Below are 24076 nucleotides of genomic sequence, written 5' to 3'. Positions count from 1 at the left end.
AAAGGAACATATGAAGGTTGCAAAATGAGACCAAACCATTTGAGAAATCCTATTTTAGCACCCACGTTGAACGACAAGGAACACTGTCGGCCTTGGCCACCACTTGGATTGGATGTTTGTCTATCATTCCCACATTTCTATTAATTCCACCACAACCGGCACCCCGGCAAGTCAACAAGGATCCACAAACGGTCTCCAACCGAGTCAAGTCAATCTGGGTCCGGTTAACCACAGGCAATTGTCTTGCACCCAAAAGATTGGCGTTTCTCTTGGTGCTTTTGGCACTATCCAATTCCTTGAAGCATTTCCCAGAATTTTCACTGACAAAACACAATTATTTTCTCTGAACCCTATTTCCCCACCCCCTTGAGCTAACAAGATGGAAACAACAGGAGGAAGAATTAAAGCCACATTGCTCTCCTTCCTTGAAGATGGCACTGGAACCAGATGGGGCAAAGCCACAATTAACCACCCAATTGCAAATAAAAATGGGATCTATTTAAAATGTCTGGAGCCCTTTTCCTTCCTTTGAGACCAAACAAGACCCTTCCCAAATATCCCCATGTTCAGCAAATTGCTCCATTTAGCAGAGTTGCAAAAGGCCCTGCAGGGCAAGAGATTCTGCGCTGCATTTCAGAATCATCCTAGAAGTTTCTTTTCCTGGAAATTTCCCACAAGTGTTGAAGCTAAAAAGCCCCCCCCCCCATAACATCTGGAAGTTGGCTTGGGAGCTTGTCTTGCTTTGAAAGAAACATGAAGATGCTTTTTTTCCCGTTTTTTGGGGGGATGTTTATTTTTGTTTGAAACACACGGCTGTCCTGTTTTCTTGTGTTTATCCCCTAGCACCACAGAAACGTCAACGTTAATGAGACCAGACCGGTAAAAGGGGGTCCCCGATAATCAGAAGAGAGTTAACTCTGAGGGTAAACTGGCCCAGTTCCTTCACATTTAGGGATGTGCCTATTTCCTAGCATTCCCAGGTCTCAGGAAGCGGGAGAGCCTGGAATCCAGGATACAAAATAAGGCCACATGGAGAAATAGAACCACTGTGTTTTTGCACTGGTATTGTTCCCCTCCAAGTCCATCAAGAAGAGCACCCCAAACCCAGTCTTAAAATTCCAGATGCTGAGGCTATATGTACCTAGTTCTCCAGGAGAGGGAGGGGGGAACAAATTGGGACCCTGACATTCAGCTTTGTGGCCAAACTGGCCTGGCCTTCGGACTAAACTGCACGGCATCAGGTGGAAAGGACAGTGTGCAACCTGCTCAGGGAAGCTCTTGGAGGATCGTGAGAAAAAATGATTTTTTTTCCCCAGCCATTTTCAAAGAAGGGGAAAATGGCCCTGAAATCCATCCAATTCTACAGAATTACAGAATAAATGTTGGAAGGGACCTTGGAGGCTGTACTAGGACCTGTACTATTCTGGAGAACTGGCTGTCCAACCTCTTCTAAAAAGGCCTCCACAGCTTCTGATCAATTGTTCTCAGGGGTCAGGATACGTCTCCTTCGTTCTACACTGGGCAAGTTTGAAAAACGGCGACTGTACGGCAATCTGAAGTGTTTTCTATTTTCAGCGCCTTTACGGTGGCTGCAATCATTCCTGGGAACCGTTTTGGGGGTTTTCCGGAGAGGGTCGAGCGACGGCAGGGAATAAATTCAAACCGCATCCCGAAGGATCCCTGTCTGGTCCTAGTTAAGCCACCCGAGCGAGCCACAAGCTTGTCGGGAGGCGGTTTCAACTAAGAGCAAAGCTGGATTAAAAATAAGGTGCAAAAAGAGGTCTCGGAGGCAAGCCAGGGCGCAAGAAGGAACAGGAAGTTATAGGAACAAAAACACACGCAGACATTTGACGCTCCCAAATCCACCCTTCCAGCCCAGCCAGATCTAGAGTTGTTAGTTCCCCCACAATCCAATTCAGGACGTTGTAGGAAGCCCGTGGCGGAAGGGGTTGTCTCCTGTGAAGGACGCAACTTGGTACGTCCATGGGAAAGAGGGTCCCGTTCCAAATCTCCTGCCAGGGACCTCCCCAAAATTGGGACCAAAGGGTTTTGGAATGTGGGAAAGAGCGTGACCAAGTCACTCCGTTCTGCCTGTACAGATCACACCATAGAAATATATATGTATATATTTATAGATAAGATAGATAGGTATGTATTTTCTTTTTTTTTTCCTGCCCGAAGAGTCATGGATGAATCATGAGAAACAAATCGGGATGGGCATGGGCATGTACACGTGTGTCAAAACTGGGAATTCAGTTTTAGGCATGACTGACACCTCCCAAAGGATGGGGAGGGTATGGTTAAACCTCTGAAATGTTTTTCTCCCATAAAGACCAGTCAACCAGGACAACTGGCCATCTTGCCTGAACTTAACCATGGTTACTGCTCTGAAATGTCTCCCAAAATTATTTTGCAGGTATTGGGTGAGTGATCAGTTCAGCCTGGTGTGATCTTAGGTAGTTATCAAAGAGCTGGTGACTGGGCTGTCGATAACAAGCTTCCTGAGCCATCAGTACTTATCTTGGTGAATTATGAATTCTGGATCAGAAATGTAAGCTCGTTTCCTTGAAGGTTTTAAGATTCTGGATGAGAAATGTAAGCTCGTTTCCTCGGAGGTTTAAGGAATGCTGTTTGATCACCAGGCTACCCACAACCCGGGTTTTTAACTCTCCCCAATTCCTTTGCCTACCTCTCCAAGACCATCTGATCATCCTTCCTATCCTGCATCTCTCTGGCAAAGTTGTTTCTCACCACTGCTACCAAGAGCTACATCTCCTGTGGCTTCTGTCAAAAGAGGACAAAGGATTGGTATGTGCATGTGCGTGTGGACACACACCTATATACAGACACACAAAAACACAGTTTGTCATTCTAACAGGGAGCACGAGGAGAACATATGGAGCCTAGTTAAGGCTGAAGGGCCAGCTGGAGCTTTGGGGTAAAAACTCGAGAGTCCAATTTCTCTTAGACTTCTGCAGGGAGTCCCTGTTGGCTTATTTGGTGTGTGTGTGTGTGTGTGTGTGTTTGTGTGTGTGTGAAATCCGCCCTCCCCTCCAGTTCGTAGGGTGCTGGCTGTTCCTTTGTTCTGAGACGCTGTGGCATGGACAACTTTTTATCCGTGGTCTTCAGTTTTCCCCTTAAGTGTTGTTGGTGTCAGCCAAAACAAATAATAAACCTGATTAAAAATAATAATAATAATAATAATAAAAAGAATGACTTCAAGTATGAGTGACATTTACAGTGGAGAGTGACACACACCCCACACACACCCCGGGAAGCAAAAAGGGGCAACTTTGTTCCTTGGTCACATTCCGAAGCTTTGCCGGGTTTTTAACGGAGTCTTGGCTCCTCGTGAGTCCGATGGGCGAGATAATGCGGCAAACAAAACAGTAAACGAAAAGAATTTTCTTCTCCGACCAGATCCTCTCGTGATCCTTCTCGTCTTCTTCCTCCTCCTCCTCCTCCTCGTCTCACTGCTATCCCCCCTCTTCCTCTCCCTCCCCCTCCCCAAAATATAAAAAAGCAAGAAGTTTTACAAAAATAGAAAATAATTACAGCAATAGCCAGGCGGAGGGAAGAGAGAAAAAAGAGGCAGGGTGTCTTCATTGGGCCGCGCAGTGTGATATGGCGGGGTTGTTCAAAGCGTCCTCCACCAGATGGAGTTCCTGGCGGTCCACCACCACATCTCGTAGGCAGCCAACGAAGCCGGTGAGGAAGGATTTGGGAAGCTTGTGGGCCACGCCGAGCTTCTCCAGCCCACCTGGGAAAAGAGGGCGGAGAGGAAGGGTAAAGACGGAAGGCCCAGCTCCGTGCTAACCCACCCTGTCTGGATCTCCCAGGTTCTTTCCGTGATGACCGGGAGACGGTCTCGCGAGACTTCAAAGCTGAGGGATGCTCCCTCCCGCCTGGTGAACCCAACCCACATCCTGGAGAAGGTCTGTGTATTAAGACGGCCAAGTTCTTTAGAAGACACTGCCAAGGTCAAGGCGGAGTGATGGGGTCACACTCGTGGACTCACCCAGCCAAAGGGCCCCATCGGTGTCCAGCTGGGTGGCTCCCAGCGGAGAGGAACCTGTGACGGGAGACTCGTTGCCGACTTGTAGGGACCCATCTCGATGGACTCTGTCGGAAGAGGGGAAACACAAGGCGATGCATAGGAAGGTCTCATCAAGTTCCTACAAGACCAACCTTCTCCGTGTTGAGGCTCTCCAGATGTTAACCAAGTCTAGGAAGGTTGGCAACTGTGCACAATCATCATTTTCACAATTACTCCCTATTCCAAGGGTCTTCAAAGTTGGCCCTTTGATGACTTGTGGACTTCAGCTCCCAGAATTCCTCGGCCAGGCACATGTGCCTGGCTGAGGAATTCTGGGAGTTGAAGTCCACAAGTCATCAAAGGGCCAACTTTGAAGACCCCTGATTTAGTCTTTCTTCTGGAAGTCCAAGTTGATAACAATGGGCCAAACATGACCACCCTGCAGCAACAGCTAAGATGTTGGTAGAGCATCTCAAACTCAACAGAACATCCTCTCATGGATGCTCCTGGAAATGAGAGAGTTCCAGCAGGAGTTTCAACGGCAGCCATAAACATTATTCCCTTAGGGTGCTGAATGTCAAAACATGGGATTAAGTCTGCCACCCCTCTTGAACACTCACCAACCCCCCCAACACACATCAGTTAATTTTCCCAATCTGATCCTCTCTGCCTGCAGCCTTGGGCTGTGCCTGCATGGGTCAACGTTGGCTTTCAAGGAGGATGCATGCTTTATGCCTGAATGCCCTCCCTCCACCGAATTAGCCTGCTTATGGAAAGGTAGCACCTCAGGGTGGAGGTTTGACGTCCTGACTTTCCACTGGGGGTGTGAGATGTTATTTCTTTCACTAAGATTGGGGGGGGGGAAAGCCCCAAATGGGGCAAAGTAGTGGTGTTTCCAATGAGTTACTTCCTTCGATCGCTCTCTATTTAATGGGAGATTTCTCGGGACTGGAAAAGAAGTTGAGAGAACTTTTCGTTTTGAGTTTGTCCTTCTTTGACTCCCAAGAAAATCCTTCCCCTTTTCCCTGCTGGCTGAATGCCTGGTGTGTTTTTTTGTTTTGTTTTGTATGAAATGCGATTTGATCGCCAAGTGTCATTCTAGACGTTGGGTCATCAATGTCAGCTCTTGGCTGACTCATCTGGCAGCGACCGACCCCCACCCTCCAGATACTTGCCTAGACTTGCTGTGATCCTAAAAGAGGTCACAAGGGGAAAGTCCCATTCTGTTGGGCTCTTCCATTGGCTTCCTGCTCTTGTCTGATCTTTATTTATATCAAGGGGGGGCTGGAGTGGCCACAAGGCCAGAGGTGACCAGTTGATGCCTCTGAGATCCAAGGGGATGTGAAGGACGAGAAGTGTCCAGGCAAGAGAGCTAAATGCCTTTGTTGTTGGTGGTGCAACAGCTCCATTTTGGCTGCTGTTTTTCACACATCTCTGGTTTCACTCCAGATTGTGGAATATCACAGATGGGGACTTTTTTTTAAAGGGGGGAAAAAAAATCAATTTTCTGGATTGACTCGAGCAGTTTTGTTTCGACAGCAGCGGTTTCTCTGGCGGATAAATAAGGCTACGATTCGTGCGCGTAATTTAGTGGGTGCCTCAAAACAACCCAAACCAGGACAAAACCAGCTGTAGTACGAACACAACCAAAGGGCCGAGCTGAAGACAGGAGTTCTGGGCTCAAATCTCCCGAAGGACTCCATTCAATTTGGTGTTTCTCATCTGGGGCAGCTTGGCAGCTGGCTGGGGAATTCTGGGAATCGAAGTCCAGTCGAAGTGGCAGAGATTGAGAAATGTTGGATTGCAATACGACAACCTTGCAAATCTTAATATATTTCCTCCCCCTCCACTTTTTCCCTGGGAGATCTAAGGGAAAGTCAAGCCTGAGACACTTTTTAAAACTGTATTTCTGTCTTGGACTCAAATTTCTTTTCTTTGATGGTGGTTTTTGCTGGGGTCTGCCTCCCACTCCTCAAAGTTATTCCTACATCTAAGGAAGACCCCAGCTCTTTGTACTTTCTTTGGCCCGATAGTCAGGCCTGGTCAAGGGACTTTAAGCTATGATCCTAGTGTTGATCAAACTTGGCCAAAGGGACGGATGAGCCTATGATCCCCCCCACCTGGATGCTTTGATCTGAATCCACTGGTTCGTGTTGACCGGGACGGTAGACTGCAGGATGACAGGTTTAGAGCCCAGGTCGTAGGTCATCTGGACATGGCCGTCTACAATGGCCAAAGCGATGTAGTCTGATCGATCCAGACCCTTCCCACTCCACAGGATGAGGCCCTGGGTGGCTTCAGTTTTGATGCTGAGCTCAAAGTAGTTGGACTGCAGGGCCTTCTCGCTGCATTGGGATGGAAAAGAGAAGTCAAATTCAGGGAGCAGAGAGAGAGTCCTCCCTTTGGAGCTCACCCAAAGGGCCCCAACTCCATCCAACCAGATGACCTCTTGGCCTCTCCCAATGGCTAAGTCGCCAGCCTGCTTATGTCTGGCTGTAAACCACGTGCCGAATTTTGGTTCTCAACAACCCTACGTTTTGCGGTTGATGGTTTAGGACAAGGGTGTACAACTTGCCACGTCATGTGACTTGTCACGACGTATTGTGACTTGCTGGCAATGGGGTGGGCACGGTTTCGGTGTGACGCATCCAAGCCTGCGGGCCGGGCAGTTTGACGCCTCTGGTTTAGGACGTGCAATCCCGACAGATTAGGGTTGAGTTCAGATTAAACCAACTGCAGCTTCACGGGATGGGTGAATCCAAGTTGTAATACGACTTGGAACTTAAGCCGGGTCATACGGCGCTACAGGCCGTCCTCGACTTACAATGATTCATTATCAGTGACTGTTCGGGGTTATAACAGCACTGGAAAAAAGTGAGCAAGGTCCGTTTTTTTTCACTCTTAACGACCGCTGCAGCAGCATCCTCCTCCACGGTCATGTGATCAAAATTCAGTTGCCTGGCAACTGGCTCACGTTTATGACGGCGGCAGGGTGCCTGGGGATCACGTGACTCCCCCTTTGTGACTTTCTGATGATCGAAGTCAATGGGGAAGCCGGAGTTACTTAACAGTCATGTCACTAACTTAACAGCTGTAGGGTTTCTCTTAATACGGGTGGCGAGAAGAGTCGTAAAATGGGGCGAAACTCACTTAACAAAAGTCTCACTTAGCATACGTGAGCCATAAGTCGAGTACTCCCTTTAAATGGTAGGAAGCTAAGGTTGCCCGCCCTTCTTGTTATTTTATTTCTTGAAAGGCTGAACTGTGTATATTTCTGCAATTCTAGATCTTGGGGACACTGTAGCTTCTGAAGCACAAAGTGAGACGGCCAACTAACCAGAATCAAACTACTCTTAGATCCGGTTTATTCCTTGCCAAGATCTCTCTTCGGCTTGAGAGGTTTGATGGAAGCAGAGAAAAATCAACAAACCAGCTAGAGAATTTAAAGCGTTCCACTGTCACAGAGCACAATGTACACACGGATAATACACACATCCACACAAGACGAGAGACATCACAACACGGGACTGCAAGGACACAGTTTTCCCTCCTGGCCCTGGGGGGGGGGGGAGAGAAATGGATCGCTCTGAGCAAAAACTATTTGAGATGAAAAGAGGAAATTGGTGGTTTAAAAATAGGGAGCTGAAATCCTATAGAGGATCCTGGTTTTTCACTGGGGTTTAATCAGCATTATTCTTAAAACACTACTTGAGGTAACAGCATGATAAGATTTGGAATTGCTACAGAAGCCTCCATTGCTTGTTATCAGCTGCAATCCAGGAAAAAAAACACAGAACTACATTTCTGAATTTCCTCTTATGCCTGTTTTCTGGCTAAGACAGATCTATCCTTTCCTTTATCTCATCTGCGTAACACAATTAGGAATTGCCTAAATTAAAATTGCTTCTTTTATAGCAGCCTCAGCGGCTGCCAGCTCCAAATGAGCACTTTTTTAAAAAAAACTTTGTTTTGTTTTGCAATTTAAGATTATCAAAATCAACCCCCCCCCCCGAAAAAAACACTGCAAAACTGGTTGCTTCCACTGATTGTGACCACATCCTATGATAGCACTAAACTAATCTGTCTGGGATTGACAATTAATGGACCAGATTAATCATTAATTAGCTAGATACGGGGGGGGGGGAGCAGATTGAGTTCCACATTTAGAGTTGAATCTTCCTGCAGGGATGGTTTCAGCATCCACATCCCCTGGACTCGGGGAAACTGAGGCCTAGATTCTGTGGTTAGATGGAATAACCTTGATTAACAGAAGGGACCTATGTTAAGAACGGTGAAAAATTGAATAAAAATTTGTCCGTTTCTTTATGGCAGCTTGTGGACCTCTCAAAGCTTGTTATGCCTTTGAGACCCAGCCTGAAAAAATGAGAGTAACCAAGATCTGGATGACTAGGGCTTGGTTTTGCTGGTCAAACACGGCTTGACCTTGTTCTCAACTCTTAGGAAGCAGAGATACTCTGCTCTGGGTGAACCCTTCAGCCCGTTCAACTGGATTTTCATCCTGGCCTACCTCTGCTTCCAAGGAGAAATATAGCAAATACCTCAAGGAGGTGAACCTGTAAGAAACAGGCGAAAGCATGCAGAAGAGCCAAGCCGAATGTCAAAATGAAAAAAAAAAAAAAAGGGAACAGCGAGATCTGGATGCAAGGTACAAGCACACCTGCTCCGGAACAAGACTCACCTGAGCTCCAGATGGTAATCCAAAGCATCGGGACTTAGAAGCAGAAAGAAAGTGGAGGCATGCATTAAGCACCGGGATAAAATATGAACCGATCAAGGTGGAAAAAGCAGCTAGTCCCTAATGAAAACCCGGCCATCCTGCTGGCCTTTTCCAGATACAGATCTGAGACAAGCCATACTTCCACTGGGCACCTGGGTGTGCCAAACGTTTTGTGGAGGCAAAATTTTCTAGACAATGCCCAGCAACGTGTCTGAAATGCAGAACAGCTGATTTTGGGCTTGAAATAATCCTTTCAAGCTTGAAATGGGGTGTTCCGAATCGAAAGCAGTTCAAATCTGGAACCATTTAGCCCAGCCCTGATGTACGCGCGGCAGGGAGAAACTTCCGTATTATTTACACTATTGAGGAATTACTGTAATCAGCAGAACAAGCAATGGGAAATTAGGCATCGCAACAACTCATAAAGTGACTTCAGTCTTGGGTTAGAGTGGATGAGGGTTAAACGAAGGGAGAGCTGGGAGGGGTGGGGGGGTGGAGAGAAGGGAAGTAAGTGGAAAGTCAAACGAAAAAGCCCCCCTTCTCTCTGTTTCATATCTCACATCCTTATTTCAATTATGCAGATTGGGATTTCTCTCCGAAACTAATTCATGCGCTGAGACTCAAGAGTTGGGCATGTGTGGAAGGAAAGAAAGAAAGAAAGAAAGAAAGAAAGAAAGAAAGAAAGAAAGAAAGAAAGGGAGAGAGAAAGGAAAGAAGAAAGGCACTCCAAAATTTTGAGAATCCAAAATTCTGTCCCCATATAAAGCTTCAGGAAAATGACCCCCAAACATGGACTCTTGGAAATAAATCGAGGCGTTTATTCATTTCAACTCCACAAATGTGGAAAAAGTTGACTTTTCTCTCTCTGAACTGGATCTGAAGTCCCCTAAGAGAGCTTTCAGCTGTAAAGGCTGAGCAGGGACATTTCAGCCTTTGCTAAAGCTGAGCTCTCAAGCCGTTTTGCTCCATTGTGAAGTCTGGAGAATGATTTAAAGTAACAACAACAATAACAACAACCCTTTACCGAGCAGAGGAAACCCTCAAACTTCACAAAGGCTTCCAAGGACTATTTTTCCACTTGCTTCTTTGTTTTTTATCCCTTTCTGTTTATAATACAGGCATCATTTCATTCCGACCGTCAAGCTCGCACATGGTAAACGTCTCACTTCTGAACAGAGACCTGCTTTTTGCAAAAGGAAGTGGCCAGCATCCCTGCCTTAAATTTGATTTTTTTTCCTCCATTTGCAAGAGAAAAAAAAAACATATTGACATCCCCCCCCCCCCAGATTCCTTTGGATTTCTTTTCGCCAGTGGGAAACCAAGTCACTGAAAACTGAGGCTGTGTTTTGTCCCAGTTGCAATTTCCTCGCTTCTTTTTCAAGATTAAGGGGGAGGCGTGAAACTATCCAGGACATGGACAAACCGCACCTCCGTCCATCTTGAATTGCTAATTTTAGTTTTAAATTTTAATTAAGTGCTTGGGGGCACGTAATCTTACGAGGCAGAGATCTGAACAAGGGTCATGGGGAAAAGGGACTGCCATCTGCCCAGATTCATTCAGTGTTTCTCGTGCTGGCTGAGGAATTCTGGGAGTTGAAGTCCACCTGTCTTAAAGTTGACAAGTTTAAGACCAACATGATCTAGACCAAGCTAGCAAAAAGGATTTGGGTGCTTGTGGCCCTGGGAAGATTTTATTTACCGATCGAAGAGAATATGTGTAGCTCAGAGTTGAACTGTGGGGTCCTTGGTGCTCTCTGAGCTTGGTGGTTTTTCTGCAGACGTTTCATTACCCAACTAGGTAACATCATCAGTGCTAGAAAGAAGTGGGGTGTGGGAGGAAGAGGAAGGGGAGGACAATGGCTGTGGGGTCCTTGGTGCTCTCTGAGCTGGGTGGTTTTCCTGCAGATGTTTCATTACCAAACTAGGTAACAACACCAGTGCTGGTGATATATAAGACGAGAGCAGATTCCCCCCCATCCCCTACTAGCGCTGATTATGTTATTTAGTTTGGTAATGAAATGTCTGCAAGAAAATCACGAAGCTCAAGCACCGCACAGTGACACTTAAAATAGCTAGCTCTAACTCCGTGGCCAAAAAGAAGAGCAGAAGGACTTGTAAAAGTGTCCTGGATTTAAGTGAAGAGGTGACAACCTGCTAGATCTTCCTGGGTTAATTTCTCAAGAAGCCCTTGGTGGGGAGAAGCAGAAAGGATGGATCGGCAGGCGGAAGGATGGCGGGTGTGGGAAAGTGATGGAAACGGAGGCGCGAGCGAGGAAGACGTTTTACTTACGCTGGTATCTCATTGGTCAGTTGGCTTGCAAACGAAACAAAAACACAAAGGTGGTTGAGGACAGAGAGAAGGAAAAGAAGGAAGGAAGGAAGGAAGGAAGGAAGGAAGGAAGGAAGGAAGGAAGGAAGGAAGGAAGGAAGGAAGGAAAGAAAAAAAAAGCAACAACATATCTTGTTCACCAAAGAGACTCTGGAAGGGGAGAGTTGTTAGCGGAGTCTCCAAAGGCCAGGAGAGCTAAGACATCTTGGGTGGGATTGGAGAATAATTAAATCAGCCAAGAACGAGACATACAGAAACCCACACACACACACACACACACACAAGTGGGCAAACACAATAGGTTGGATGAGCTGAATGGAGCATCCCTCTGGAGGAGCAGTGTATCTGCAAAGTGCACGTTCTAAAAATGGGCGTAGGGGAAAGAACACGGCTTTCAAACTCTGCACAGGAGCTTCTGAGAGGGTGTTACAGATAAAAAAAATGGGGGGAAGATTCCCTCCCCCCCCCAAAAAATATCCTACAGGCTGAGTTTTGTTGCCCTCAAGGTTTTGAGCTGGGAACGAATCTTCTGCTTTGGGTCCCTTGCTTTGGACGCAGGGAAGGTGGCAAAGACCGAAGGGGGGGAGGGGGAGAAGGGATTAGCCCCCCTTCAGATTTCGGTCACCGAATCGGTGAATGGAAGGACTCCCAATTCTTCACTCCTGGCTGGGGGATTCTGGGAGTTGAAGTCCTCCCGTCTTCAAGTTGCCACGCTTGAGAAAATGCTTGGCGGAAAGTGGGTGGGACTCGTGGTCCAGCTCTACCCGAGGGAGGTGGGCCTGTACGAAATGGGGCTCTCTCCCCACGGCCAGATTTTAAAGTCAGGCTCCTCTCTTCGGTCTCCCCAAATCTCTCTCCCCCCCCCTCCCCAGTCATTACCTCTTGGTAACAGCGTTGTGGTATTCTATGTAGGTCCTGCCGTCGAAGGCGACAGCTTCCGAGTCTCCAGCTGCCTTCTCAGTGAGGACTGCAGGGAGGGAAGCAAACCCTGAGAACGGACCCCCATCATCCCCAGCCAGGAGGTGCTGCATCTCAGCAGAATGTCAGCACGTTCTGTGTCTCAGCTTTGGGAGGGAGGGGGCAATTGGGGAGGTGGAAGGCTCAGAATTTTGATCATTTCAGGCTGGAAAATATCCTGCCTCAAAACCCCACTTCCAGCCCGTCTTGAGATTTATATACTTATATACAATAGCACTTAGACTTATATACCGCTTCATGGTGCTTTTAGAGCCCTCTCTGGGCGGTTTACAAGGCCCCCCCAACAATCTGGGTCCTCCTTTAATTGACCTCGGAAGGAGGAAAGGCTGAGTCAAGCTTGAGCCACTGAGAATCGAACTGCCGGCAGTCGGCAGAGTGAGCCCGCAATACTGCATTCTAACCACTGTGCTCCCACGGCTCTTGGGGTTCCCTAGACCCAAACTGGGATTCAGTAGAAAGAAGGCCCCTGAGCTGTCCTGGGGGGCACCAACCAGGTTGGGGAAGGCATTCTACCTGTTCTGCACTATCAAGGATCAAACTGGCTGTGGGTTGAGATCTCCTTCCCGGGTCCACAGGCGTTTTCTCTGCCAACCGAGCCTCACCTTTCTCGCAGTGGGTCCCGAAGAAGCCTCTGGGGCAGGTGCATTCGTAGCCCTCCAGGCGGGGTTTGCAGGACCCCCTGTTCTGGCAAGGGCTGGGCTTCTGAGTGCAGGGATGAGAGCGGAAAGGAGAAATCTCAACGGCGCTGCGGATGTTCTCCTCCTTCAGGACGGGGGTCCCTTTGATGGAAATCTGAGCCATTGGAGAGGAGGGAGGAAGGAAGGAAGGAAGGATTAGGGTCTTAATGACAGAGTTTTAAAAAGGAGACTAACAGACTGCCAAGTCCCACCCCAGGGATCAAAGAAGCCAACCTGACTCAGATTGGGGCCTTCCTGGTGGAATTCCCATAATTCTCAGCTAGCATGGCTAATGATCCTACTGGGTGGTAGTTATGGAAACTGCTATCCCATACGGTCCTAAAGGATTGTAGGAGGGAGATGTCTGGTCTAATGCAATGATGTCCCGAAGAAGAGAACTTTCAACCAACATCTGATGAGCTTCTGGAGGACCAAACCACCATCTTTCCAGTGAATGGTTTCCTTCTCAAGTACCATCAAAAACTTCCTCCTACCATTCAACTGAAAACTGTCCTACCCATGGGATCCAGTCCTCCCTACAGCAAGGAGCCCACTGGATCCGTCTCGGCGCTAAACCTAATCAGTGGTTGCTTTTTTCTCATCATGTTTTATATTCCTAAGGATTCTCTTTCTATCCAGGAATCCATTTTAACTTTTCCATGGCTACAGAACACAAATCCCTGCATTCTCCACCCCGTGTTTGTTGCAGCTCTTGAAAGTTGCAGTTCTCTAGTAGCCAGAAAAACTAAAGATCCTCCATTTTTAATCTACTTCTTTTTGGGAACAAGTTCTCAGAAGGCCACCCAAGATAGCCTTCAAGTCCCACCCCAGGGATCACAGAAGGGAACCTGCCTTCCAGGTACAATTCCCTTCAAAACCAAGAGAAGCGTTGAACTGGAATGTTATCTAGGAGCGGAGAGGTTTTTTTGCTTTCCCGAGACTAACATTTTGAAGCATTCACTAGTAAAACGGAGTTGCATATTTGTAGGTCTTCTAGTCCAACTGTCTCTCCAAGGCTGGAGACCTTACTTTTGATGCAAACTTTGGGGGAGGACACCACTGTGCACTGTGAAACTATCAATCCCCATGAACCTTCTCAAACAACCAACCCCAAATCCACAGCACTAACTTTGGAGACAACGAACCAGGAAGACCGTTCCGTACCTTCTGGATGGCTCCGTCAAAGCTAGCAGACACCGCAGCAGCCCGGGCCAGTTTGCTGAAGTCTGGTGCTCCGCCCACATAGAGGGGTTCCTTTAAATTCAGTGAGGTGTGGGGCAACTGGATAAAAGGGGAGGGAAAAAAAATCACTGAGAACGGAGGCCACAAAGAGTAGAAGGAAGGCACCTATCCACTACGAGAAAAACCTATCTGGATCGCCTCGAAGATTATCACATTTATGACAGCGCAGTACAGTTTTCGTGGAGGACAGGACCTTTAATTGGATGGTTGATCAGACCATGTTGTAGGAAGGGATGGGATGTATCTTCAGCAAACCAATTTAGCAATAAACTAGCCCCACAGGTTCCTGCAGTGCCTTTCCTCTTCTGTTAACCCACAGAAAAACGGTGCCAATCGAAGTTGGGGGCTAGCTCATTACAGCTGTAAGACCAACAGCTTATTAGAGATTTAATCTGGTCCTGTTAGTGCAGTGGTTCTCAACCTTTTTAATGCTGCGACCCCCAACCAGTCGTAAGTCGAGGACTACTCAACTGGTACAGCACCGTTTGCAGAATGGGACTTTTGGCGGGCTCAGCAGGGCAGAGACAGCCTGGACAATTCCTATTGGCTTTTGAAAGCCAATAGAATTAGACTCTATTCAAGAGAGTCTCTTCTATTGGCTTTCAAAAGCCAACAGAATAAAAGGGAGTAGCACAGCTAAGGAAAGGGGGAAAAAAAATGGCGGACTGTGTTGTTTGGCAACCTCCGTGAAATGGTCGTTCGACCCCAAATGGGGTCCCAACCCACAGGTTGAGAACCACTGTGCTAGAGGTATTTTAATCAAATCTAATGTTGAGAACCAGTGAAACTATTGTGGCAAGGGAGGAAAAAAAGACGGTTCCAGCTTCCCCAACCACAAGCCATGGTTTAATGAACCCTTATTTTGCCCCCATATCAAAGGCACCACCCGCTCTTTCAAATTCACCGGGTTAAAAGGGAACTATCTAATGGGTGAAAGCATTAATGATGGAAAATGGCTCAAACTCAGGAAAGGAAAGGGGAGTGGAGACCACACAAAACTAATTATTCTGGATGCAAATGGCTCTCTTTTAACTAGAAAAAAGGAAGCATCTATGCTAAAAGAGGTGGTTGTGTAATGGGGGGGGGGAAAGAGGGAGATGATAATCTATAGTACTATTATTGGTGTTGGGATGGGGAAGCAAAAAAAATAATGATTGATCGTGATGGAAAGGAAATGGGGATGAGAGGGTCAATTATACTTATCTCTTTACCTTACGAGATTTCTGAAATCCAGACAGCAAAAGAAAGGAAGAGGAGGAGGAGGAGGAAAAGGAGGAGGAGGAAGAAACACAAAGGGGAATCAAAAGAGAAAACAGAGAAAAGATCAGTGATATCACAGCACCAAATAGAGAGTTATTTTATCAACGGTTAGAGAAAAGATTTAGGGATTAGGAACTGAATTTGTATTAGTGAATAAGATACTCAGACAACACGTTTTTGTTGAGTGATTACTACTGAATTCTGTTAAAAAAATATCAATAAAACTTTATAAAGAAAAAAAAAGAATTTATGACCTAATTGGAGTTAATTGGACTTATATTGGTGTTATCTATCTATCTATCTATCTATCTATCTATCTATCTATCTATCTATCTATCTATCTATCTATCTATCTATCTATAGCTATAGCTATAGCTATAGCTATAGCTATATCTATCTATCTATCTATCTATCTATCTATCTATCTATCTATCTATCTATCTATCTATCTATTTATCTATCTATCTATCTCACAGCGATGTAAGTCCAATTATCTCCAATTAGCTCATAAATATAATTGAATGAAAGCTGTGATGTAGTTTTGTGTTTTGGGTTCACTTAACAATGTGGCAGGAAAGGTCGTAAAAAGGGTCAAAACGCACTTAACAAATGTCTCTCAATTGTAGTCGTAAGTAGAGGACTACCTGTACTGAACAGGATTTGCTTCCAGGCAAGCTTGCAAACATTGGCAGCCCCAATGATACCAGCCACCACACCTTAACTAGGTTTGAAAGCAGTCGAGCGTAACCACAGACCTAGTTTATTTTTTTTATGGGCTGTCTTAGCTTTGGAACCTCCAGACTTCAAGGCAGGATATCTGTGGGCAAAAGAGCCCCACAGATTAGCTAGGAGAGGAAGGCCGTTGTGTTGCTCTGGGATTAGGAAAAAATCTCACCAAAATCTCATGCTAACAGGGGCCCATTGGTTGTTCCTAACAGCTTCCTTCACACGTTACACCAAACCTGTTTATAGTTTGAACCCGGGCTCATTTTGGGAGGCTTAGCACTTCTTGCAATCCCCATCCCAACTGGGTTATCATGCGAATAAAAAAAAAAAAAGCAAATTAATTTAATAACTGGATTAAACGTATTGTGTGCAAATGCAGTCAGATCACGATAAGGTGCCTCTGGGGAAGACCGCGGGGGGCCTAAAAGAGAGATGGAGGATTGCAATCCTTGTCTAAATTTAAGAAATCGCCCACAAGGGGGTCCCAAATGTCTTCGAGAGTGGCATTAATTTACCGGCGATTCACCCAGGATCCGTTCTCCGTTGTTAATCCTCATGATGCCTTTCCGGGTGTTCCTCTCCAGTGAGACACTGATCCAGCTGTTCAAAGTGATGGGCTCTCTGCTCCTGGGGGGAAGAATGCAAGATATTACACAAGGAGAAAAAGACAAAACAAGACATCATTCTATTCTATCACTGAAGCCATTAAGCTAAGCTGGTTCCCCTAGTTCAGGGAAGTATGGCCCCCTCATGACTTGTGGACTTCAACTCCCAGAATTCCTGAGCCAGCAGGGGGGAACTATGGCCCCCTCATGACTCGTGGACTTCGACTCCCAGAATTCCTGAGCCAGCATGGGGAATTATGGCCCCCTCATGACTCGTGGACTTCAACTCACAGAATTCCTGAGCCAGCATGGGGAACTATGGCCCCCTCACGACTCGTGGACTTCAACTCCCAGAATTCCTGAGCCAGCAGGGGGGAACTATGGCCCCCTCATGACTCGTGGACTTCAACTCCCAGAATTCCTGAGCCAGCATGGGGGAAACTATGGCCCCCTCATGGCTCGTGGACTTCAACTCTCAGAATTCTTCAGCCAGCATGGGGAACTATGGCCCCCTCATGACTCGTGGACTTCAACTCCCAGAATTCCTGAGCCAGCAGGGGGAAACTATGGCCCCCTCATGACTCGTGGACTTCAACTCCCAGAATTCCTCAGCCAGCATGGGGAACTATTGTCCCCTCATGACTCGTGGACTTCAACTCCCAGAATTCCTCAGCCAGCATGGGGAACTACGGCCCCCTCATGACTGGTGGACTTCAACTCCCAGAATTCCTCAGCCAGCATGGGGAACTATGGCCCCCTCATGACTCGTGGACTTCAACTCCCAGAATTCCTGAGCCAGCATGGCTCAGCTTGGAAGCCTCTCCCTTTCCCCTCAGCATGGCTGGCTCAGGAATTCTGGGAGTTGAAGTCCACGAATCAAAGAAGAGCCAAGGTTGCCTACCCCTGCCCCAGTTTCACACTGGGAACTTTTTAAAATCAGTCAAGAGTTGGTTTTGTAGAAGCCAAGATAGGACAACATAATTCCATATGGTTTAGGTTTAATCCCATATTTAAAATCTGAGTTATAATGATTTCCGGGCATCTGTAATCAAGACTTTTAAATCAAAGAAAAGTAGTGAAATTTCAAAACCTTTTTTGTTTTCCTCTCTTCTTCCTTTCCCCCCCTTCCCCACCCAAAATATTTTTTTACTTCTTTATTTCATTAACTTTATATGCTGCCCATCCCACCGCTAAGGCGATAACCCAATCACAGTGATATAATTTGTTATTATTTGTAAGGCTGTTACGAAACCCAACGTTCTAAAGTTGCAATGACAGTATAAAAGTTTTTGGTTGATTTATTAGGTTATGATTTTGCAAAGCAGGTGAAAAATATACGCCTAACTGTACTCTGGACGCTTTCATTCATTTTTCATATCTTAGAAGTTGTCAAGGGTTTTCCCATGGTGACAAGATGGAAAGAAATGAAATAAATGTATGTAAAACCTGCTTTCCTAGTTTTTCCCCCCCCCCCCCGGAAGTCTGTAAGGGCTGAAATAAACCTTAAAAAAAAATGGGTAGAGGAGCATTTTCTTACTTGATTACGGCGGCACCTTTGCCCAAGTCATATCTGTACTCCAGATATCCATTGTGAAGGGTCAGCGAGATAAAATCTCCTTTTCCATCCGTCTTCTGTCCGTTGTAGAAAATTAAACCGTTTGGATTTCTGGACAGGAATATCACTTCCATGGCCATCTTATCCCTGGGGGATTGAACGGAGGCCCATCAACAATGTGGGGAAAAATAATTTCCCACGTTGCAAAAACAAAACCAAGAACAAAACAAAAACCAGAAGAAAAAAAAACGTGTTTGTTTTTGTTTTTTAAAGTAGGCCGTATGAATATTTCATCTGGAAATTTGACCTGATTCCTGACTGAATCCGATAGGGAATCAGCCGGGAGGATTTGAGTTCTCAAACTGAATTAAGAGGCTTCCAAAGAGATTTCCGAAGTTCTCGGCTTGTCAGATCCCCTCAAATCAGTTTGGAAAGCTGAAAATGAACTGATTCAGCGACTGAACCCAATCAAAGCCGTCCTCCCTGAAAGCAGCAGGAGGAGAGTTCGGATCCAATTGATGGATCTGAACCACCATTTTGCCCCAATTCACACATCATCTCTGGGAAAGAAAAAGAACGAAAGACAGGAGATAAGAAGAAGGGAAAAAAAAGAGAGTGGAGAGACAGAGAGAGAATAAAAAAGGAAGGAAAAGGAAGTCTCTACAGGAAAGTCCCCCACTTACGACCATTCATTTATCAGCCATTGAAAGTTACAAGGGCGCTGAAAAAAGACCAGTCCTCACACTTATGACCGTTGCATCATTCCACACGGTCCTGTGATTCAAATTGGCAACCCAAATGTACTTATAATGGTTGCGGTGTCCCAGGGTCGCCATTTGCCATCTTCCCAGCCGGCTTCTGGGGGAATGGATTCACTTAATGGCCAACCGGATTCATTTAACAGCCCAACCATTTGATAATGATTGTGGCAAAATTGGCTATAAAACTGGGCAGGACTCACTTAGCGATGGAAGTTCTGATCCCGATTGTAGTCATTAAGTCGAGGACTGCCTGTATTTAGAATGTAACTAGGAGGTGACATTAAGTGCAACCAGCATAAAGAACGACACAGTCAATAGAAAATAGTCATAAAATAAGGTTTTCAGTTGTTAACATCATTACCATTTTCTTGAAGCAGTGAGGAAGGAAGGAAGGAAGGAAGGAAGGAAGGAAGGAAGGAAGGAAGGAAAAGGAAGAAAAAAAACGTACTGTAGGTCTGGCACAAATGTCTGAAGACCGTTCAGCTCCAGGTATGAGAATCCATTGAATTCTGGCAGAAAAGGCATGGTCTGGTCCATTTCTTCAACTGAGAGAGAGAGAAGGAGAAGAGGCGGCATGGATGAAGTAACAAAAGCCATTTACTGGATGTGTGCTAAGTGGTGGCTTGTTGAATTAACAGGGTTTGTGCCGTTTGCTATAAGCTCAAATCCAACATATGACAGGCTGCCCAGTCTGTGGATCGAAAGCTCCCACCAAAGGGGGTTGGACTCAAAAGCAGACAATATTTTTTTTTCATTTTAAACGTTTAAAGAAATGTGAAAGAGATCTCTGGACATTCTGGCTGGAGAAACTTTTATTTGGAAGCAGGAGAGCTTCATACAGAAATTTAACTCCAAGGGCATAATAATGGCAGGAGCGTAATCGGAGGAGTGTCTTAATGCAGCGTTTGTCAACCTCGGCCACTTTTAAGACGGATGGGGCTTCGACTCCCAGAATTCTGTGCTGTGCTGGCTGGGGGATTCTGGGAGTTGAAGTCCACCTGTCTTAAAAAGTTGCTGAGGTTGAGAAAGACTGGCCTCAAGGATCTGTCTTGCACCCAGTTCTGCTTGGGTGATTTCAACCTCCGTCGCAGCTGCCATCCTGGCCTAACCCCCACCTTTTCCAGCTTTCCTCAGGGGCCGCTCACCTGATTCGCAGAATTCGCCTCCTCGCCCCATGGGGCATTCGCATTTCGACCCGCCTTCGGGCAAGACCAAGCAGGTGGCGGAGAGGTGGCAGGGATTGGGGTCACAGGGGTTTCTCTCGTCGGCACAGGTGGGTCCTAAGGCAGGGCGAGAGGCAAAGAGGTGAGCAAGGCAGCTAACATCTGGAGGGGCTTTGAATGGGTTTGGCAATCATTTGCAAGAAAAGCTCCCGGCTCAGGTAGCACCAAGGACCCCACAGCCTCCTCTTCCTCTGCAAACCCCGCTCCTGCTCCCTTCTAGCACTGATCCTGTTATCTAGTTGGGTAATGAAACGTCTGCAAGAAAATAACCCATCTCAGAGAGCAACAGGAACCCCACAGCCCTCCTCTTTCTCTTTCTCCTTCTCCTCCTCCTCCCTGCAAACCCCACTCTCTCCTAGCACTGATGATGTTACCTAGTGCAGTCAATGAAATGTCTGCAAGAAGGCCACCAAGCTCAGAGGGCCCCACGGACCCCACAGTTCTACCCTCTTCCACTAACCATCATTTTCACCAGAGCAGTGGATTGGGGGAGAGAATCCCAGCCTCTTCACCCCTCTGCCCGGGGGGGGGGGGAGGGAAACGCCACCTCCTTGCATTTAGAACGCTAGCTCTGCAGGGGAAAAGGGGAAGCCAGCTTACGTACACACACAAACGCACACAAAAGCTCTGCCCACCTGTGTAGCCGTTGAGACACTCGCAGTGAAACATCTCGGCCTCCATGACGTGGCACAGCCCGCCGTGGTGGCAGGGGTTGGGCTGGCAGGGGTTGTTCCCACACTCGCCCACTCCGCTGCCATAGAGCACGTCGTCACCTTTCTCCCGCAGGTCGTACATCTGGTTGTTGACGTCCAGCAGACGGACGCAGCCCTTGAGGCCAGCGGTGACCGACGTGCGCTCGGCCACCCTAGGCGGGAAACAAACCAGGAAATCACCCAAAGGCTTCAACCTTTCCGGAGGGCGCTCTGAACCCCGAGTCTCACCACTGGCCCAGGAGTTGCTAAAATCTCTTCTCCGGGTTTAAAGCAAGGGCACTTCAGCCAGGGACTGGCAGAGGTGGATCCTGACAGAGGTGTGGGATCCTGGCTTGCTGAGAAACCTCCCCACAGCTCAGTCTCTTTTAAGCAACATGCTCAACACAACTACAGGTCATTAGGGGGCTGGAGGCTAAAACATAGAAGGAACGGTTGCTGAAATTGGGTCTGTCTAGTTTAATGAAGAGAAGGACGAGGGGGGACTGGATAGCAGTCTCCCAGTATCTAGAAAAATTGCCAGCCATCGGTGGACGAAGCCCTCCGCCGTCAAAATTACTCACACAGCAATTTGGTCTTCCGGGGCTCCTCCAACGAAGAGGTCGGTATCAAGATTTAGCCCATCGGTTCCACTTGGGCTCTCGCCGTGGACGTGCGGCTCTCCATCCACGGACAGCACGCCGTTCCTCCGGTTCCGGTTGACCACCAGCGCGTGCCACTGGCCAGGCTCGATGGGCACCCGGCTGGTGATCACGCCTGTCCCCGAGCCGGTGTTCAACCTGGGAGAGATTGTGAGAGATGATTATCATGGTTCCGACAGACGAAACTCTTCAAAGAACTTCGAGGCATTGTTTACCTTAAAGAATCTTTATTTGCGTAGCATGGCCTCGTCAAAGACAAAAACTGGGTTCCCCTCCACTGAGCACATAGTATCAAAGCACAATTTCCTCCTCAATTAACAGTCATAAATCACATTCTCCAATTAGTTTGAAATGCAGGCTTCCCCTCTAGTTCTCCAGTTATCATCTCTTATTTCAATAACCTTGGTTCTCACACTAGGTTCAGTATTGTTGTGTCTAGCTAAACTCTCATGCTCATTCCTCCCCCCCCCCAGCATCATCTAACTCCAACTCTAAGAGTAAAACATAAGAAGAAAATGGTTGCATCTCCATCTGTTGTCAAAGCAAGAACATCTGACATTAGCAGCATTGAGAATGATGGCCTTGCAGTTTCTTCAATGTCCCTCCTGCCAAGTTCTCGTCGGGGCGTCTGGTTGGTGATCCTGCTTCAAGGAAAGCCTTCCGAGCCCTACCTCTCCTGCCACCTGTCAGGCTATCCCTCACCTCAGCTCCACGAATCCATTCACCAGCGCCAGGGAGATGAAGTCCTTCCCACGGTTCTGCCCATTGTACAGGAGCAGCCCGCTCAGCTCGGAGGCCCGGAATTCCATGGCGATGCGCACGGTGTGGTAGGCCTTCATCATTTTGAAGGCCAGGTAGGACTTCCCGCCGAAGCTGGGGATGAAGTATCGGATGGCTGCGATGGGGCAGAGAATTCACAGGGGAAAATTGCGTTGTTAGGATCAAGAGGAAGAAAGCCAGGAGGCTACGGGGAGGGAGGGGGAATCCCTGCGTTATTCCTTATTCAAGCAAGAGCTTTTGAATCCAGGGGGATAAAAGCACTTCTCCCCCCCCCAAACTCTCACCATGTCCTTTACAAGGGCAAATCCCCGTTCCCTTGAGCGTGTTGCAATGTATGAAAAGACCCTTTCTTTACAAAATGTAGGTGTGCTGCATTTACCCATCTCCCCCCCCCCATCACTGCCCCTTTGGCTCTGAATGCCCCATTATTAATTTGAAAAGCAGGAATGCTTTTCGGTGCCTTCTCAATAGTGGCCCCCTCCTGCGAGACCACTTGGTGTATAATGCTGTCTCTTTGTTGCCCGGCCCTTAAAGCCATTTGGGGGAGTGGGGTGTGTGTGAACATCAGTCATAGATAAATCAAAGAAAACAGTCTGGAGCTGAGAAGCAGAAATGGGATGCGTCTTCCCCAAAGTGGATATTTCTTCTTCCTCTCAAACCCTGTTATGTTTGTGGGGAAGATGATATAGAACGTAGAACACAGAATAACGAAATTGGAAGGGACCTTTGGAGGTCTTCTAGTCCACCCCTCTGTTCGGGCAGGAGACCCTATACCAGTGGTTCTCAACCTTTCTAATGCTGTGACCCCATAATACAGTTCCCCATGTTGTGGTGACCCCCCAAGTGGGTGTGGCCACCAATAAGAGGGAGTAGGACAGCTAGGGAAAAGCGAACAAAATGGTGGACAGCGTGGTTTGGCGACCCCCGTGAAATGGTCGTTCGACCCCAAATGGGGTCCCGACCCACAGGTTGAGAACCACTGCCCTATACCTACACCAATCTCTTCTTAAAAACCTCCAGTGATGGAGCACCCACAATCAGCTGTTCCACCGATCCATTCTTCTCACTGTCAGGGAATTTCATCCTTGGAACTTACCTTTCTCGCAAACAGCCCCTCCTCTTCCAGCTGGACAGCTGCAGGTAAAATCTCGGCCGTCGTCCTCGCAGGTGCCCCCATGCAAGCAGGGGTGAGACTCACAGGGCCGAGCGGGCTTCCGGGTGGTGGGCACAGGGCGCAGGGGCTTCTTCCGGTCTGTGGAGGCTGGAAGGCTGGTGCTGGGCCTTTTGGTTGCGACCGTCCCAGAGGATTTCCCGTTTAGCCGTCCTGGATTCAGGGTCCGGCTGGTAGGGGTGATGGGGAACCGCTGGGAGCCGCTGGCTGTGGGGGCCATGGTGGTGGCGATCGTGGTGGTGGTGGTGGTGGTGAAAAGCTGGGGGATCCAGTCTAGAAGGAGAACAAGAGTAGAGATGGGAAGGTCTGGGGGGAAAAAAACCCCGGGAAAATTGGGAATAACCTAGGGCTTTTTTCTGTTTTTTTCCAAAGCCATTTGGAAAAAAAATCTGGGTTTTTTTTTCACAATTTTTCCAGGTTTTTTTCCCATCTCTACAACAAGAGGAAGCTGAAGGGTTGGGGGACTGGAATGGAACGGTGGAACTCCCCACCACAAGAAACCCAACCGTGATGGAGAGAAGGTGTTAAGAGGGAAGAGACAGAAAGCCGAGAAACAAATCTTTTCTCCGTTGGCTCTGCGGTTGTGGACGCTGTCCCTGCCCAAACGTGAAGCTCGGGCAGGATAAGTTTCTTAGGAATAAATG

The 24076-nt window shown here is 47.5% G+C and overlaps 1 protein-coding gene across 6 annotated transcripts in view; it reads right to left on the bottom strand.

The window, feature by feature from the left end:
• Positions 1-2160: 2160 nt before the first annotated feature.
• AGRN (agrin) overlaps positions 2161-24076 on the bottom strand; it is a 155072-nt gene continuing 133156 nt past the window's right edge. For 3 of the 6 annotated variants that reach the window (XM_039367886.1, XM_039367890.1, XM_039367891.1), the window contains 16 exons: positions 23358-23705; positions 22184-22376; positions 21404-21619; positions 20766-20995; positions 20053-20187; positions 19356-19452; positions 18129-18293; positions 16502-16613; positions 15212-15223; positions 13923-14039; positions 12684-12873; positions 11983-12070; positions 8736-8768; positions 6157-6381; positions 4019-4122; positions 2161-3760 (listed from right to left, as the gene is read on the bottom strand). In XM_039367886.1, coding sequence (XP_039223820.1) covers positions 3603-3760; positions 4019-4122; positions 6157-6381; positions 8736-8768; positions 11983-12070; positions 12684-12873; positions 13923-14039; positions 15212-15223; positions 16502-16613; positions 18129-18293; positions 19356-19452; positions 20053-20187; positions 20766-20995; positions 21404-21619; positions 22184-22376; positions 23358-23705 — 2423 coding nt within the window. In that variant the 3' untranslated portion in view covers positions 2161-3602. The remainder of the gene's footprint in view (positions 3761-4018; positions 4123-6156; positions 6382-8735; positions 8769-11982; positions 12071-12683; positions 12874-13922; positions 14040-15211; positions 15224-16501; positions 16614-18128; positions 18294-19355; positions 19453-20052; positions 20188-20765; positions 20996-21403; positions 21620-22183; positions 22377-23357; positions 23706-24076) is intronic. The other 3 variants (XM_039367888.1, XM_039367887.1, XM_039367889.1) reach the window with 3 other exon arrangements.

This window comes from Crotalus tigris, unplaced genomic scaffold (assembly GCF_016545835.1).
Source record: "Crotalus tigris isolate CLP2741 ecotype Arizona unplaced genomic scaffold, ASM1654583v1 scf7180000020588.15403103151:6194809, whole genome shotgun sequence".
Classification (NCBI taxonomy): domain Eukaryota; kingdom Metazoa; phylum Chordata; class Lepidosauria; order Squamata; family Viperidae; genus Crotalus; species Crotalus tigris.
The sequence above is the reverse complement of the archived record's forward strand: the minus strand, read 5'-3'. Positions and strand labels throughout refer to the sequence as shown.